Source organism: Rhinoraja longicauda, chromosome 14 (genome assembly GCF_053455715.1).
Source record: "Rhinoraja longicauda isolate Sanriku21f chromosome 14, sRhiLon1.1, whole genome shotgun sequence".
NCBI classification, from domain to species: Eukaryota; Metazoa; Chordata; class Chondrichthyes; order Rajiformes; family Arhynchobatidae; genus Rhinoraja; species Rhinoraja longicauda.
The window spans coordinates 9,218,915-9,238,204 of NC_135966.1; the positions used below are offsets into that span (position 1 = coordinate 9,218,915).

The 19,290-nt window shown below is 46.5% G+C and overlaps 1 protein-coding gene across 2 annotated transcripts in view; it reads left to right on the forward strand.

The window, feature by feature from the left end:
• The window catches only part of LOC144600033 (lymphoid enhancer-binding factor 1-like), a 182,697-nt gene that overhangs the window by 145,022 nt on the left and 18,385 nt on the right, over positions 1 to 19,290 (forward strand). For both annotated transcript variants that reach the window (XM_078411374.1, XM_078411376.1), the window contains exons 6-8: positions 7,443 to 7,605; positions 11,251 to 11,358; positions 17,698 to 17,746. In XM_078411374.1, the coding sequence (XP_078267500.1) occupies positions 7,443 to 7,605; positions 11,251 to 11,358; positions 17,698 to 17,746 (320 nt within the window). The remainder of the gene's footprint in view (positions 1 to 7,442; positions 7,606 to 11,250; positions 11,359 to 17,697; positions 17,747 to 19,290) is intronic.

Sequence of the window (19,290 nt, forward strand, 5' to 3'; positions counted from 1 at the left end):
CGCCCAATGCAAACTAAGGGCTGGCTGTACAGGTGACGGCAGCTCTCTGGGTGCCTCAGCCGAGCAGCCAGAATTCACACACGAGAAGAGGCCCAGTCAATAGCGTCAACAACAGATTAGAGTGGGAGGCGCAGTGTTTAATCATCTGATGACCACACACAGAAGCCTCCAGCTGGGGCACTGGACTGCGATGAAAGGAGGGAACCACAAATGATTTTTCCCCTTCCTGGGTTTGCTGCCTTTGAGGCCAGCTATGGTGCCTCTCATCGCCAGCTGGGCTTGCACTCAGCTCACTCAGCATGGTCCATGGGACCTCTGCCTTGAGAAGCTCTCTAATGTGGTCGTTCTCTTCAGAGATACATCAAGGGGACACAACCGCCCACGTTTCTACGGGTTCACGGTGAGGAAAGTAAGTCTAAATTATACACTTCCGAAAATCATGTAGTTAAAATACACATGTACAAAAAAAGCCCAATTCCCATTGCTAATGTGCTTGAAGAAGCGCTGAAGAAAAGGATCATTTTGGCTTCATTTCTGTTTGCAAGTGTGAAGCTGGAAGTAATTATTCTCCTGGCGAAATGGAACGTTAAGCAACTGTAACTTATAAATTATATAATTGAAGAGTTATGTTATATTTGGCAGCCTATGATTCAGTTTAGGGTAGAAGATGCAGAATATTAAAGAGACAATATTCTTTTTAGACTGGAATTAAAGGTACAAACATCAGGCTTCATCATCGTTAAATATCCTCAGCACCATTGAACATTGAATGACAGAAAATAGAAGTGATGATCTGGTTTATTGGAGCCCCCTTTCTATCGTCTATTTCTACCGTATTTTGGTTTAGTTTCATTTAGAGATTCAGCGCGGAAACAGGCCCTTCGGCCCACCCAATCCGCGCCGACCAGCGATCCCCGCACACTAATACTATCCTACACACTAGAGACCGTTTACAATCTTTACCGAAGCCAATTAACCTACAGACCTGTAGGCCTTGGGAGTGTGGGAGGAAACCGGAGCACCCTATAAGGAGGCTCTATAAGGAGTATTGTGAGCAATTTGGAAGCTCCGTATCTGAGGAAGGATGTGCTGGTTCAGGAGAGGGTCCAGAGGAGGTTTACAAGAATGGTCCCAGGATAATTAATGAGTTAACATAGTAGTACAGAGGGGAAGATAGATCAGCCATGAGTAAATGGCGTATAGACTGGATGAGCCGAATGGCCTAATTCATTTAAACACAAGGAGCTTGTTGCGTAAGCCTCATCCAAAGTGAGCCAATTTGCCATTGATATACTTGGGCCATGAAGATCATGTGCCAACAGCCGCTTAAAACTTTGTTGTAGATGGACGCAAAATGCTGGAGTAACTCAGTGGCTCAGGCAGCATCTCTGGAGAAAATGTCGGGATGCATCTGTTTGTGCTGCTTTATAACTTTAACAATAAAGGGCAGCAACAGTTACAATCATCTTTGCAAGGTTTTTGGTGCAGTTAAACATATAGAAACATTTTTAAAAATAGGTGCAGGAGTAGGCCATTCGGCCCTTCGAGCCAGCACCGCCATTCAATATGGTCATGGCTGAACATCCAAAATCTGAACCCGCTGATTGCAGGTTCTGCAACCAGGGTTCAGAACCCTGCAGTTTCCCCATATCCCTTGATTCCATTAGCCCTAAGAGCTAAATCTAACTCTCTCTTGAAAACTTCCAGTGAATTGGCCTCCACTGCCTTCTGTGGCAGAGAATTCCACAGATTCACAACTCTCTGGGTGAAAAGGCTTTTCCTCATCTCAGTCCTAAATGGCCTAGCCTTTATTCTTAAACCGTGACCCCTGGTTCTGGACTCCCCTGTTCTGGCTTTCTGTTCAGGTTTCAACGAATACTCCCGCCAGAAAGAGGTTTTTCACAAGTCTACTAGCTCAAAAGGCTAAAATCTGTTTCTTTGCATGCATTGTGATCTGATTAATGATAACAATTACGTTTAATGTCGTTATAATTATATGAAATGCTTATCACGCACGCCTGTTTTCTCTGAAGAGTGATAAATATCACGTTTTCAGACTTGCTTATCAGCTCAATGAAACCTACTTGCAAAACAACACGTATCAGCAGAATTTGCTGTTAATAAGCCTGTTGTCTGAGAATTCCTGGATGCTATACATTAATGAAGATTATTCCCTCCCTCAAAGTCATCCTGAGAGGATTATACCCACAGGAGAAAATCCACACGACTATTTTCTCCCAGCTAATGGATATAAAGTCAGGGAGAGTCTGAGAGAGCCTTGAAAACTTCTTTTGAACCACAGGATGGAATCGTGGTTTGTAAAGACTCAGGTGCTGTCTTTAGACTTTAGAGATACAGTACAGAAACATGCCCTTCAGCCCATCGGGTCCTCATCGACCAGCGATCACCCCGGTGGTGCAGCGGTAGAGTTGCTGCCTCACAGCGCCAGCACCCCGGCTTAGATCCTGACTACGGGTGCTGTTTGTACAGAGTTTGGACATTCCACCCGTGACCTGCATGAGGTTTCTCCAGAATCTCCGGTTTCCTCCCACACTCCAAAAGACGTACAGGTATGTAGGTTAATTGGCTTGGTATCATTGTAAATTGTCCCTAGTGTGCGTAGGATAGTGTTAGTGTGCGCGGATCGCTGGTTAGTGTGTACTAGATGGGCCGAAGGGCCTGTTTCCGCGGTGTATCTCTAAATTAAAGAAAACTTCAGTTGACCAAAGACCACTGGCACATTGAAGGCAATGGTGAACCTCACTCCCCATCAAGGTTTGACTTTGCTGGGAGGTGGATCTTGAGACATGGGCAATTAGTTTTCAGTTATAGCTTTAGAGATACAGTGCGGAAACAGTCCCTTCGGCCCACTGAGTCTGCACCAATCACTGATCCCCGCACACTAACACGACTACCCTACACGCACCAAGGACAATGTTACACTTACACCAAGCCAATTAACCAACAAACCTGTACGCCTTTGAAGTGTGGGGGGAAACGGAAGATCTTGGCGAAAACCCACGCAGATCACGGGGAGAATGTACAAACTCTGTACAGACAGCCCCCAGATTGATTAATTAAAATTTATAAACATTTAATCAATTAGATTGATTAGAAATGAGTATTTTCATAGAAACATAGAAACATAGAAAATAGGTGCAGGAGTAGGCCATTCGGCCCTTCGAGTCTGCATCGCCATTCAATATGATCATGGCTGATCATCCAGCTCAGTAGCCTGTACCTGCCTTCTCTCCATACCCCCTGATCCCTTTAGCAAAAAGGGCCACATCTAACTCCCTCTTAAATATAGCCAATGAACTGGCCTCAACTACCTTCTGTGGCAGAGAATTCCACAGACTCACCACTCTCTGTGTGAAGAAATGTTTTCTCATCTCGGTCCTAAAAGACTTCCCCCTTATCCTTAATTCATGCTCATAAACCATAATCAGGATCGAACCCGGGACTCTGGCGTTGTAAGGCAGTAGCGCTAATGCTGCACCACCGTGCCAGCCTCATAGTTTATTGTTTCCAGGGCTATTTGCCCCGAAGGTTTTATCGTTGGAGTACAATGTTATGCAGCAAGGGCAAGGCTATTGCCATGAACGTCTATCGTTGGAGTACAATGTTATGCAGCAAGGGCAGGTTGGTGCGGGACCATTGCCGTGCAGATGCTTAGCCAGACGTTCTGCATCAGAGGCAATCTCAGTGAAAGCCTGCGTCAGACCAAGATGACTCATTGCCCTGACACCTTTCTCAATATTTCTCACCACAATGTCGCACTTCCTTTCCGACAGAGCTCCCACAGGAGCGGAGCTTGAGAGCAAGTGCAAGGTGATTGGCGCACCGCATCTCCACTGCAGAGTCCAGGTCACCTGAACCCTCTGCGTGGGAAGGAACTGCAGATGCTGGTTTGACACAGAATGCTGGAGTAACTCTGCGGGTTAGGCAGCATCTCTGGAGACAAAGAATAGGTGATGTTTCGGGTCAGGGCCCTTATTCTGCAGCTTTCCAGATGCATTATAAATGCAACTGAAACAAAAAAAATATGTGTTCATAAATTTATATGTTTTAGAAGCAGAATTAGGCCATTTGGATCATCAAGTCTACTCTGCCATTCAATCATGGCTGATCTATCCCTCCCTCTCAACCCCATTCACCTGCCTTCTCCCCATAACCCCTGACACCCGTACTAATGAAGAAAATAAACACTGAATTCTTAGTTTTTCACAGTAAATCAGATCATGATACTGACCTCCCTCTGGCTTAGTAGAGCAAAGTCTGTGGTGGCTCCGTGCTGAAGTGGGGTTGTGGTTAGGGTTGTACAGGGTGCTTCAACAGCCTGAACGTTGGTGGGAAGAAGCTGTTCTTGAACCTGGAGCCAATGGTTCTCAGGATCCTGCACATTCTTCCCAGTGGTTGCAACCAGTGTTAACAAGGGCGGCGTGGCTCTGTGATGATAGTAGCTGCCTGCTTGAGACAATGCTCCCTGTAGGTCCCTTCGATGGTGGGCAGAAGGGTCAGTACATGTGATGGAGCGGCCAATGTCCACCACTTTCTGCAACCCCCTCCTTCATTGTCGAGTGTTCCAATTTCCAAACCAGGCCACAATGCCTGCCTTTGGGCCTTGCATGGAAGCTGAGCTCAAAACAATAACTCTTGCTCGTTCAAGCAGATGAGAGGGTTATCTATATACATAGTTTGTCATTTCATAAGATCATAAGTGATAGGAGTAGAATTATACCATTCGGCCCATCAAGTCCACTCCGCCATTCAATCACGGCTGATCTATCTCTCCCTCCTAACCCCATTCTCCTGCCTTCTCGCTATAACCTCTGACATCCGTACTAATCAGGAATCTATCTATCTCTGCCTTAAATGACTTTGCCTCCACAGCCTTCTGTGGAAATGAATTCCACAGATTCACCACCCTCTGACTAAAGACATTTACTGACAGATCTGAAAGGATTCAATGTTAATGCCTTCATCAAGTCTCCTGCACAAACATTTCTGGAAGTCAAACATCCTGTTGCATTTGGAGATATACTCAGTTATCCATTGATTTGGATGTTTAGTTTAGTTTAGTTTAGAGGTACAGAGTGGAAACAGGCCCTTCGGCCCATCGAGTCCGCACGGACCAGCGATCCCTGCACACATTAACACTATCCTATACACACTAGGGACAATTTAAATTTACACCAGGCCAATTGACTGACAAACCTGTATGTCTATGAACTGTGGATGGAAACCAAAGATCTCTGAGAAAATCCACGTCCGTACAGACCACCCGTAGTCAGGATGGAACCCGGGTCTCTGGCGCTGTAAGGCAGCAACTCAACCACTGCGCCACCGTGCAGCCCCATTAAATTCCAAAGTCTCTGTGCTGGGATGTGAGCAGAGGTGCTGGTACAGTAGCTCGAGATTACTCAACAGGAATTTAGCCACTCTGCCGTTGTCTGATCTTAATCTTGGGTTTTGTAAGAAAATAACTGCAGATGCTGGTACAAATCGAAGGTATTTATTTCACAAAATGCTGGAGTAACTCAGCAGGTCAGGCAGCATCTCAGGAGCGAAGGAATGGGTGATGTTTCGGGACCCGAAACATCACCCATTCCTTCTCTCCTGAGATGCTGCCTGACCTGCTGAGTTACTCCAGCATTTTGTGAAATTAATCTTGGGTTTGCTCAGAACAAGTCTTAACAGGTTGGTCAAAGTGAAAAATGGGCAGTGCTTACTGTATGTCAATGCTGAAAAAAATGCCCACAATACTCAGATTTACCTGGTCTGCCTGCCTTATTTCATCTCAGATGTTCAAACTAGAAATGAAAGTGAGAAACCCATTCTCTCAGAAATGAAAAGGCAATACCCTTTTTCATTACATTACCAAAGGATGAGTCAGAATACAGGAGGAGAATTAATCATCTGTTCAAATGGTGCCAGAACACCAGCCTTGCTCTCAAAGTTTAGTTTGGTTTAGTTTAGAGATACAGCAAGCAGGCCCTTCGGCCCACCGAGTCCGTGCCAACCAATGTAGGCAAATGGCTGGTATGTAGGTGAATGGTAAAACTCTGGGATACGTTAAGGGAATCTGGGGAGAATAAAATGGAATGAGTGTGGTTTAGTTTTGTTCAGTTTGGTTTGGATTAGTTCAGTTTAGTTTAGTGAAGTTTATTATTGTCACGTATACCGAGGTACAGTGAACAGACGTGTGCTGCATGCCATCAAGTCATGATCACAAGCCGACCACAGTTGTAAAAGGGTGCAGTTAGTTTCGTTTAGTTTTCACGTGTACCGAGCCGAGGTACAGTGAAAAGTTTTTGCTGCGTGATATCCAAACAGCGGAAAAACAATACATGTTTACAGTCGAGCCATTTACAGTGTACTTGATAAGGGATAACATTTAGTGCAAGGTAAAGCCAGCAAAGTCCAATCTAAGATAGTCCGAGGGTCACCAATGAGGTAGATAGTGGTTCTAAGAGATAATTGTCGCACTGCTCTCTGGTTGTGGTAGGGTCGTTCGGTTGCCTGATAACAGCTGGGAAGAAACTGTCCCTGAATCTGAAGGAGGTGTGCGTTTTCACACTTCTGTACCTTTTGCCTGATGGGAGAGAGGGAGGAAGAGGGAGTGGCCAGGGTGCGACTCGTCCTTGATGATGCTGCTGGCCTTGCCGAGGCAGCGTGAGGTATAAATGGAGTCAATGGAGAAAGACTGGAGCGACTAGGCTTGTATACACTGGAATTTAGAAGGATGAGAGGAGATCTTATCGAAACGTATAAGATTATTAAGGGGTTGGACACGTTAGAGGCAGGAAACATGTTCCCAATGTTGGGGGAGTCCAGAACAAGGGCCACAGTTTAAGAATAAGGGGTAGGCCATTTAGAACTGAGATGAGGAAAAACTTTTTCAGTCAGAGAGTTGTGAATCTGTGGAATTCTCGGCCTCAGAAGGCAGTGGAGGCCAATTCTCTGAATGCATTCAAGAGAGATAGCGGGGTCAGGGGGTATGGAGAGAAGGCAGGAACGGGGTACTGATTGAGAATGATCAGCCATGATCACATTGAATGGCGGTGCTGGCTCGAAGGGACGAATGGCCTCCTCCTGCACCTATTGTCTAAATGGAAGGGTTTGTGTGATGGTCTGGGCTGCGTCCACAATTCGCTGCAATTTCATGCGGTCTTGGATGGAGCTGTTCCCAAACCTGCAGCGGTTGCAGTGAATGATTGCAGATCCACTCTTCAGGGATCGCCAGCTCACAAAAGAGCCGCCCGGCTTCGGCGCCATCTTGGATTTCCAAGGAGCGGTTACGGTTTTGGTCCTGGGTTCGACGGTCCCACTACGGTCCTTGGTTCGAAGGTCAGCAGACTTGTCGGGACAAAGGCCGCGGTGGTGAGGTATGACTCCGACAATTTATTCTCACACTTTACGCTTTTATTTTTGTCCTTTAGGAAACCTAATCCTGAACCAAAAAGGGAAAAAGAAAGTAAAAAGCCAACTATCAAAAAGCCTCTCAATGCATTTATGCTGTACATGAAGGAAATGAGAGCAAAGGTGGTGGCAGAGTGCACCCTGAAAGAGAGCGCAGCCATCAACCAAATCTTGGGTAGAAGAGTAAGTAAAAATATACCTATATATATCTATATATCTATATATATCTATATCACCAGCAGCCATATATAAATGAAGATGGGTCTCGACCCGAAACATCACCAGACATGCTGCCTGTCTCGCTGAGTTACTCCAGCATTTTGTGCCTACCATATGTAAACAACATTTCAAAATGGCCCCCGATACCTGAGATATGCGTCATTCTTCATGCCTGTTGATATGATTACACAGAAGGAACTGCAGATGCTAGAACCTCCAGCAAAACACAAAGTGCTGGAGTAACTCAGTGGGTCAGGCAGCATCTATGGAGGGAATGAGTGAATCGGCACCTTTCTTCAGACTGATAGGGAAAAAATAAGTGTTCTCCCGCTATTGCGATCAGATTGAAGAAAGCTCCCGCCTTGAAACCTTGCCTGTCCATTATCCCTCCACAGATGCTGCCTGAAATGCCGAGTTACTCCGGCACTTTCTGTTTTGTTGAATACGGGGCTGGTTTGGTTTACTGCTCTACGCAGACAATGAACATAAAGCCAATATGCTTCCTCGTTTTTTTCCTTCCACAAGTCAAAGCAACAAAAGTATCAGTATGTAGGAAGGAACTGAAGAAGGGTCTCGACCCGAAACGTCACGAATTCCTTTTCTCCAGAGATGCTGCCTGACCTGCTGAGTTACTCCAGCATTTTGTGTCCGTCTAAACGTTTAAGTTTATCTTGTGGGGAGCTGATTAGTTTAGATTAGTTTAAAGATACGGCACGGAGATCGGCCCACCGAGTCCACACCGACCAGCGATCCCTGCATGTTAACACTATTCTACACCCACTAGGGTCAATTTTATCATTTTACCAAACCAATTAACCAACGAACCTGTATGTCTTTGGAGTGTGGGAGGGAACTGGAGCTTTCAGGAAAACCCACGCAGGTCACGGGGTGTTATAGAGTCATAGAGTGATACAGCGTGGAAACAGGCCCTTCAGCCCAACGCTAAATGCGGCCTCACCAACGTCTTACACATCCGCAACATGACCTCCCAACCTCTATACTCAATACTCTGACTGATGAAGGCCAATGTGTCAAACGCCTTTTTGACCACCCTATCTACCTGCAACTCCACCTTCAAGGAAGCATGCACCTGCGCTCCTAAATCCCTCTGCTCTACAACACTCCCCAGGGCCCTACCATTCACTATGTAGGTCCTGCCCATGTTAGACTTCCCAAAATGCATCACCTCACATTTCTCTGTATTAAGTCCCATCAACCATTCCTCAGCCCACCTGGCCAATCGATCCAGATCCTGCTGCAATTTTTCACAACCATCTTCGCTATCTGCAAAACCACAACACTTTTGTATCGTCTGCAAACTTGCAAATCTTGCCCTGTATGTTCCCATCCAAATCATTGACGTACAGGTTTGTAAGTTAATTGGCTTCTCTAAGTTGTAAATTGGCCCTGGTGTGTAGGATAGGCTAGTGTACGGGGTGGTCACGGACTCGGTGGGCCGAAGAGCCTTGTCCACGCTGCACCTTTGAACGTCTAAGAAGTATACGGTTCAATAGTTCAATGGTTCTTTCATTAAAACGTGTACCAAGGTACCGTGAAATTCTTTTTTTGCACTCAGATTAGTACCGTGCAGAAGTACAATCCCCAATTAAATTCGTGGGGTGGCACGGTGGCGCAGCGGTAGAGTTGCTGCCTTACAGCACCAGTTCAATAGCTTATTTCTTATTTCACGTTTAAAATGATCCCCACAGATAAACCACCAGCTTTTGTTCTACCTTTATTTGGCATTGTAAATATCAGTACAAGCAGGAATAGACAATACAGTACTGGAACCAGTTCTACTGATTAACAGTCTGAAGAAGGGTCTCGACCCGAAACGTCACCCATTCCTTCTCTCCTGAGATGCTGCCTGACCTGCTGAGTTACTCCAGCATTTTGTGAATAAATACTACCGATTAACAAGATCAGGATGTCACCCTGGTGCAGCGGTAGAGTTGCTGCCTCACAGCTCCAGAGACCCGGGTTCGATCCTGACTACGGGCGCTGTCTGTATGGAGTTTGTGCGTTCTCCCCGTGAACCGCATGGGTTTTCTCCGAGATCTTTGGTTTCCTCCCCCACTCCAAAGACGTACAGGTTTGTAGGTTAATTGGCTGGGTATAAGTGTAAATTGTCCCTAGTGTGTGTAGATGGCGGATCGCTGGTCAGCACGGACTCGGTGGGCCGAAGGGCCTGTTTCCGTGCTGTACCTCTGAACTAAAACGATACTAAGTACAGAATACAGAGAAACAGCCCGACCGAAGTCCAATGCAAAAGTCGCCGGGATTCGGCGTACCCTGGAACAACAACTGGGAAAATCAGGGCAATGGGGAGTGAAAGGGAATGGTTTAGTGGCCACACACAGCATAAGCTTCTCCATCGAGATTGGCTGATGAATTAGTTTGCCGTTGGAAATACATTTCACAGTAATGGTCTCTAAAGCAAATGTAAGAGTGAGGCCACACACAATTTGGAGGAACATTTAGATTTAGATTAGAGATACAGCGCAGAAACAGGCCTTTTGGCCCACCGGGTCCACGCCGCCGAGCGATCCCCGCACATTAACACTATCCTACACCCACTAGGGACAATTTTTACATTTACCCAGCCAATTAACTTACAAACCTGTACGTCTTTGGAGTGTGGGAGGAAACCGAAGATCTCGGAGAAAACCCACGCAGGTCACGGGGAGAATGTACAAACTCCGTGCAGACAGCACCCGTGGTCAGGATCGAACCGGAGTCTCCGGCGCTGCATTCGCTGTAAGGCAGCAACTCTACCGCTGCGCCACCGTGCCGCCCAGAACAGGACCTCATATTCCACTTAAGCAGCTTACAACCCAGCGGTACAAATCTTGATTTCTCTAATTTCAAGTAACCCTTGAATTCCCTCTCTCTCTCTAACGGAATCAAGGGATATGCGGAGAAAGCAGGAACGGGGTACTGATTTTGGATGATCAGCCATGATAGTATTGAATGGCGGTGCTGGCTCGAAGGGCCGAATGGCCTACTCTTGCACCTATTTTCTATGTTCATATGTTTCTCTCTCCATCCCTCCCCCACCATAGTGGTCTTGCTGGTTTCACTGCCGTCATGCTTAGTTTCACCGTTTGTACCCACTCCTTATTACTTTAGCCAACCTTTCCTTGATCATCATTGCTGGCTTTGATTTGTTCTTTTCATACCTTTCATTTCATTTGTTCTTTGTATGTTTTCATACCTCCAGCTTCCCTCTCCCCTGACTCTCAGTCCAAAGAAGGGTCTCGACCTGAAACATCACTTCTACATTTTTTTTTAGTTTAGAGATATAGCTTGGAAACAGGCCCTTCGACCCTCAGAGTCTGTGCCGACCGGCGATCCCTGCACACTATCACTAACACTATCCTGCACACAATTTACAATTATAAGATTATACCAAGCCAATTAACCTACTAGAGTGTAAGGCCTTTGGAGTGTGGGAGGAAACCGGAGCAACCGGACAAAACCCCCACGCAGGTCACAAGGAGAACGTTACAAACTCCAAACAGACAAGCGCCCGAGATGTTGCCAGACCTGCCGAGTTACTCCAGCATTTTGTAGTCTAACTTCTCCTGTTGTTGTATTCCGTTGACACAGTGGCACGCTCTGACCCGTGAAGAACAAGCAAAGTACTATGAACTGGCAAGGAAAGAACGGCAACTGCACATGCAGCTTTACCCAGGCTGGTCTGCCAGGGATAACTATGTAAGTTACTGCTAACTATCAGTGATTATCAATCGTTAATCGTTAAGACAGCTGATGTTATTCAGACAGGATAGTGAGATGCTTTGGAATGTACTATGTGACCTACATTTACCCAGCTTTTTAGATTCTTTTTAGATTTAGAGATACAGCGCGGAAACAGGCCCTTCGCCTTCGGCCCACCGGGTCCGCGCCGCCCAGCGATCCCCGCACATTAACACTATCCTACACACACTAGGGACAATTTTTACATTTACCCAGTCAATTAACCTAAATAACTGTACGTCTTTAGAGTGTGGGAGGAAACCGAAGATCTCGGAGAAAACCCACGCAGGTCACGGGGAGAACGTACAAACTCTGTACAGACGGTGCCTGTAGTCAGGATCGAACCTGAGTCTCCGGCGCTGCATTCGCTGTAAGGCAGCAACTCTACCGCTGCACCACCGTGCCGCCACCGTGCTGCCAGCGTTCTCCCCTTTCCACCCCGTCTCCTGAAGAAAGTGACCCATCAGTGTCTCATCAATTGCAACACTAACTGGGAGAAATAGAGCAGCCATGATTGAATGGCGGAGTAAACATGGCTGCCTCACCAACAGTCTGTCTGTCCTTTCCTGCTTTGTGTTTTAATAGTATGTGTTAAATATATGTTTTTTGTGTTCTTTAGCTTGTTTTATGGCGGGGGGGGGGGTGTTGGGGGAAGCTTTTTCTAACCTCTTACCTCGACGAAGATGCGAATTATTTCTGTATCGTATCTCTGTCCGCACTGCGGCCCAACGTCGAGGAGTTGGTGGTCTTGGCTGGAGACCGACTTTTGAGAGCTCCAGCGCGGGTGCCTATGGACTTTAACATCGACCTCGGAGCTCCAACCATGTGTGCTTGCGGACTTAACATCATGGAGCCCGCCGTCTCTGGTCAGAGACCGACTTCGATCGCCCCGACGCGAGAGCTTCGACCGCCGGCTGCGGGAGTTTTGATCGCCCCGAGGGATGGTTCGACTGCCCCGACCACGGCAGAATAGAGGAAGTAGATTGGACTTTGTTGCCTTCCATCACAGTGAGGAACGTGGGGAATCTGCTGTGGTGGATGTTTATGTTGACTTCTATGTAGTTGTGTGTCTTGTTGCTTTTTGTTTCGTATGGCTGTATGGTAATTCGCATATCATTGTACCTTAATTGATACATGTGACAGTAAAAGATCTTTGAAACCTTTGAGATATAGAGCAGCCATGATTGAATGGCGGAGTAGACTTGATGGGCCGAATGGCCTATTCCCATTCCTTACGACCTTATAACAAGTGCATTAACTAAACCTCTTTCATGCAACATAGAACAGTACAGCACAGGAACAGGCCCTTCGGCCCACCATGTCTGCACTGACCATGATGTCAATCTCAACTGAACCAAGGAAAGACACAAAATTCCCCATCTCCGGTCGTCAGTTTATAAGTGATTGGAGCAGAATGTATCGCGTGTGGCGATCGCTGGTCGGTGCAGACTCGGTGGGTCAAAGGGTACACACTCTATCAAACCAAATTAAAATAAACGAAAGAATATTTTGCTGTTAGATAGACACAAACTGCTGGAGTAAGTGCAGGAAAAATGTTCCAAATGTTGGGCGAGTCCAGAACCAGGGGGCCACAGTCTTGGAATAAAGGGGAGGACATTTAAAACAGACGTGAGAAGGAACTTTTTTGCCCAGAGAGTTGTGAATTTGTGGAATTCTCTGCCACAGAGGGCAGTGGAGGCCAAATCACTGGATGGATTTAAGAGGGAGTTAGATAGAGCTCTGGGGGCTAGTGGAATCAAGGGACATGGGGAGAAGGCAGGAACGGGTTACTGATTGAGAATGATCAGCCATGATCACAATGAATGGCGGTGCTGGCTCGAAGGGCCGAATGGCCTCCTCCTGCACCTGTTTCTATGTTTCTAAGTCAGCGGGTCAGGCAGCATCTGTGGAGAAAAAGGATGGGTGACGTTTTGGGTCAGAACCCTGAAGAGCTGTGATGTTTCCCACCCAGAACATCGCCCATCCTTTATCTCCACAAATGCTGCTTGACCCACTGAGTTACTGCAACCCTTTGTGCCTGTCTTCAGTGTAAACCAGCATCTGCAGTTCCTTCCCACACATTGTGCTGTTTAGAGATGGCAGCACAATCCACATACCCTATTTTTAGAAACTGTTCATGACTGTTCAGTCTGAAGAAGGGTCTCGACCCGAAACGTCACCCATTCCTTCTCTCCCGAGATGCTGCCTGACCTGCTGAGTTACTCCAGCATTTTGTGAATAAATACCTTCGATTTGTACCAGCATCTGCAGTTATTTTCTTATACATGACATTCTGCTAAGTTTATTTTATGGAATACGGCATGTACCGTATAGAATAGGGTATAATTCAATGCGAGCATTTATATCATGAGGACTGGAATACAAAAACAGTGCTGAGGCACTGTGAGGCGCTGGTCAGGCCACATTTGGAGCACTGTGAGCAAAATGGGCCCCTTATCTGAGGAAGGATGTGCTGGCTCTGGAGAGGGTCCAGAGGAGGTTTACATGAATGATCCCAGGAATGGGTGGGTTAGCATATGATGGGCGTTTGACAGCACTGGGCCTGTACTCGCTGGAGTTTAGAAGGGTGAGCGGGGAACCTCATTGAAACTTACAGAATAATGAAAGGCATAGATAGAGTGGATGTGGAGAGGATGTTTCCACTAGTGGGAGATTATAGGACCAGAGGTCACAGCCTCAGAATTAAAAGGCGCTCTTTTAGACAGGAGGTGAGGAGTAACTTCTTTAGTCAGAGGGTAGTTAATCTGTGGAGCTCATTGCCGCAGAGGGCTGTGGAGGCCAAGTCGGTGGATATTTTTAAGGCAAATTCTTGATTAGAACGGCTGTCAAGGGTTATGGGGAGAAGGCAGGAAAATGGGATTTGGAGGCAGGGATCATATAGAATCAATGGGCCGAATGACCTAATTCTGGAGCTTGTGAACGTGAATAATGCGATGGAAAATAGCATGAATGTAGGAAAGCACTATATAAATCTGGCCAAGGGGGAAAAAACTGCAAAGATGCACAATGTTATTATAGTAAAATGCAAAGTCCTGGAGCAACTCAGCAGATCAGGCAGCATCCAGGGAGGGGATGGACAGGCGACATTTCCGTTTGGGAGCCTTCTTCAGTCTATTGAGTCCCTGGGTTATTATAATTGAAAGGAGGTGTTCTGCAGTTCTAAAGCAGGGGAAGAATCTTTTCGTAGGTTATTGACTCGTGATATTTGGTGCCTGGGATTATTTTAAACACGTGTCAGCAAATTCAATGGCAAATGGAAATGTCAGGTGCTAGAGGGTGTCAGGCACTACTTTAAGGTAACCTGTGTGAAGAAGGGTTCCGACCCGAAGCGTCACCCATCTTTTTTCTCCTGGGTTACTCCACTACTTTGTGTCTATCGACCCACAAACCGGTATGTCTTTGGAGTGTGGGAGGAAACCGGAGCATCCTGGGAAAACCCACGCGGTCACTGGGATAGTGCATCGTGTACGGGGAGATCGCCGGTGGGCGTGGACTCGGTGGGCCGAAGGGCCTGTTTCCACGCTGTATCTCTGAGGTAGTGTCTGAAACTCAAGTAAAGGCATTTTCTGTGCAGTCAGACGAAACACTCAATGTGTGCTCGACTCAAAACGCTGGAGTAACTCAGCGGGTCAGGCAGCATCTCGGGAGAGAAGGTATGGGTGACGTTTCCCATTCCTTCTCTCCCGAGATGCTGCCTGACCCGCTGAGTTACTCCAACATTTTGTGTCTACCTCCGATTTAAACCAGCATCTGCCGTTTTTTTCCTACTCAATGTGTGCTTTTGACTCCAAGGAAAATAATGGATTTGTCAGTCATGTGTATTCAATTTGAATTCACTGGCAATCTTATTCTTGTTAGTAACTATTTGTTTAATATCAGATGGTTTGGCAGCACAGAGATCAAAGACTTGAATGTGTTTGTTTTGGTTGAGTACAGATCTGGCAACCAGCCAGCCCCCTTCCACTTTCCACAGTACTCCTCACACTGTGGCGAATTTCATCCCTCCTCGTAAATATTTTCAGGCTTCCGATATTTAGTTCCCGGCGTTTAAGTTGTACAGAAGCCCCTGGCATCCCGTGAGGCACAAATGGGAAACAATTCTGAGTCAGGTTTCCTGGACCTGTCTATGGAAGGGACTACAGTGGATCCCTCCCCAGCAGGCCAGTGTGGTGGTGAACTGGACTTTTAGTCTTGGTTCTGGGCACAGGGGGGCAAGGGACAGCATGGGAGCGCAGCGGTAGAGTTGCTGCCTCGCACCTCCACAGACCCGGGTTCCATCCCTGACTGCTGTCTGTAAGGAGTTTGCACGTTCTTCCCTGTGACCGACGTGGGTTTTCTCCAGACGCTCCGGTTTCCTCCCACACTCCAAAGACGTGCAGGTTTGTAGATTAATTGGCTTCTGTAAATCGTACGGTGTCCCTAGTGTGATGGATAGAACTTAGTGCACAGGGTGATCGCTGGTCGTCGTGGACTCGGTGGGCCGAAGGGCCTGTTTTCACGTGGTATTGCCAAAGATACAGCATGGAAACAGTCCCCTCAGCACACCGAGTCCACGCCGGCCATCGACCGCCCCGTTCACACTGGTTCTAATGTTACCCTGCTTTCATACCCACTCCCTACACACCAGGGGCAATTTAACAGAATCCAGTTAACACACAAGCCCACACGTCATCGGATGTGGGCGGAAACCCACGTGGTCGCAGGGAGAACGTGCAAACCCCACACAGACAGCATCCAAGATCAGGATCGAACCTGGGTGTCTGTTGCCGTGAGGTAGCAGCTCTACCAGCTGCACCCTTGTGCAGCCCTGCCTTCTGAAAGCTGGGACACGGGGTTCGATCCTGACGTCAGGCGTTATCTGTGTGGAGTTTGCATGTTCTCCTTGTGATTGCATAGGTGCTCCAGTTTCCCCCCCACATCCCAAAGACGTGCTGGTTTGCAGGCGAATTGGTCACTGCAAACCGCCCCGAGCGTGTAAAGAGTGGATGCAAAAGTGGGTTAACATAGAACTCGAGTGAATGGGTGTCCTGTGAACTCATTGGACTGAAGGGCCTGTTTCCACACTGTATCTTTCAATCAAACTTATTTTGCTTCTTTTCGCATATTTTTATAAAAAGGTATTCATCGTGTTCACAATATCTTGAATATCTTGCATCATTATTCTGAAACAGCTGAGAAAAGGAGACCTCTCTATTCAGAGTGTCAGTAGGGCCTTAGATACAGAGCAGAGAACCTGTGAGGTCTAGATCAGGGGATCTTAGGAATTATTTCAGCATTTGGGGAACATTAGTCCAAAGAAAGAATCTTGCCACAATAAAATAATTTCTAAGGATGGCCAAGGATCTCAAAATACACATAATTAATCTCCCGCATTAGTTCTTCTACTAGTTCCACTGTTTGCATTCTTGTATCCGTCTCGTTAGCACATCTTCCCCAGCCAACAATGGGCCATTGTGGACTCCACCTTACGTGGGGTCATCTGTTGCCGGCCCTGTTTTGTTCTGGCCTTCCCCATCTTCCAGTCTGAAGAAGTGACGTTCCGACCCGAAACGTCACCTATTCATAGAGTCACAGAGTGATACCGCATGGAAACAGGCCCTTCGGTCCAACTTGCCCACACCGGCCAACATGTCCCAGTTACAGTAGTCCCACCTGCCTGCACTTGGCCCATATCCCTCCAAACTTGTCCTATCCATGTACCTGTCTGTTTCTTCAATGTTGGGATAGTCCCAGCCTCGACTACCTCCTCTGGCAGCTTGTTCCATACACCCACCACCCTTTGTGTGAAAATGTTACCTCTCAGATTCCTATTAAATCCTTTCCCCTTCAACTTGAACCTCTGTCCTCTGGTCCTCGATTCCCCTACTCTGGGCAAGAGACTGTGCATTCCTCTCATGATTTTGAACACCTCTATAAGATCACCCCTCATTCTCCTGCGCGCCAAGGAATAGAGACCCAGCCTACTCAACCTCTCCCCATAGCTCACACCCTCTAGTCCTGGCAACATCCTCGTAAATCTTATCTGAACCCTTTCAAGCTTGACAATATCTTTCCTATAACATGGTGCCCAGACCTGAATGCATTACTCTAAATGCGGTCACACCAACGTCTTATACAACTGCAGCATGACCTCCCAACTTCTATACTATAGTCCTTTTCTCCAGAGATGCTGCCCGACCGCTGAGTTACTCTAGCACTTTTTGTCTGTCTACACATTATTTGAGACAGCTTTGAGAATGCAGTTAGACTTGAATGCATTTCAATTATATATTGCAGGGGAAAAAGAAAAGGAGGAAAAGAGATAAGCAGCAAGATTCTGATCCAGGTACAGAATATTTTCACCTCATAACTAATGCATAATATCTGCATTTAATTTTTAATGTTATTCAGTTACAATGTGAAACCAAGTAGTACTTCAATGATTTGAAACAGCGTTATGTGGTATTAGCAAAGCAACATACTGGTGACATTTAAAAAGTTTTGTTTTATTAAACGTTACCCATTTTACTAACGGGCTAGAGCTTTGTTAAAATTGCAGGCAACAGAATTCTAAATTCAGAATTCTAAACCAGGTTAATTCCCGGGATGGCGGGACTGACATATGATGAAAGAAGGGGTCGACTGGGCTTGGATTCATTGGAATTTAGAAGGATGAGAGGGGATCTTATAGGAACATGTAAAATTCTTAAGGGATTGGACAGGCCAGATGCAGGAAAAATGTTCCCGATGTTGGGGGAGTCCAGAACCAGGGGTCACAGTTTAAGAATATGGGGGTATGCCATTTAGGACTGAGATGAGGAAAAACTTTTTCACCCAGAGAGTTGTGAATCAGTGGAATTCTCTGCCACAGATGGCAGTGGAGGCCATTTCACTGGATATTTTCAAGAGAGAATTAGATATAGCTCTCAGGCCTAACGGCATCAAGGGATATGGGGAGAAAGCAGGAACGGGGTACTGATTTAGGATGATCATCCATGATCGTATTGGCTCGAAGGGCCGAATGGCCTATTCCTGTACCTATTTTCTATGTTTCTAAATCAGCGCATAGAATTGTTGACGTAAAATTAACTCACTCAAACCCAGACAACAACAAGTAGAGTGTGGTCCAGGGTCACGTCACAACAAATAAAGAGAATTTCAGCTCTAATGTTTTTAAACATGACCTGAGTGAGAAGCTTGGAACAAACTCCAACGCATTTAGGAGACACAAGGAACTGCAGATGCTGGTTTTAAAAAAAACCACAAAGTGCTGGAGTAGCTCAGTGGAGAACATCCCAGGTCAGGATCCTACTTCAGACTGAAGAAAGATCCCGACCTGAAACGTCACCTATCCACGTTCTCCAGAAATGCTCCTTACCCGCTGAGTTACTCCAGCACTTTGTATCCAAGGTGTTCAGGTTATTAGTTCTGCACTGCAAGCTGCTCCCTTCAAATATCATCGTGTTTTAGTGGAACCAGAAGCCGGGAGGAATAACAAATTGTTGCTGCCTGGGTTTGATAGCGAGTTGGAAATTTGGTTATAATTACTCTGTAATATTAACTGAAATGCTGACATAAAATCCATACCAGGCATTTTAAGGAAGAAAGGAGTCAGACTTGCGTCTTTGAGCCTGCTTGTGAAACTTGTGCACGGTAGACCAGAGGGTTAAGGTGGAGAGTAACGTTTGGCTTCCACCAAACTCAGCCAATGGAAGGAGAATCAGGTTGTTCCACCGACAGCCACCTGATTCTCTCTGGCTGACGATTCCCAGTGTGTGAAGTTAAGGAACTGCAGATGCTGGTTTAAAACGAACATACTGTAGACACAAAACGCTGGAGTAACTCTGCGGGACAGGCAGATTCTCTGGAGAGAAGGAATTAGGTGGCATT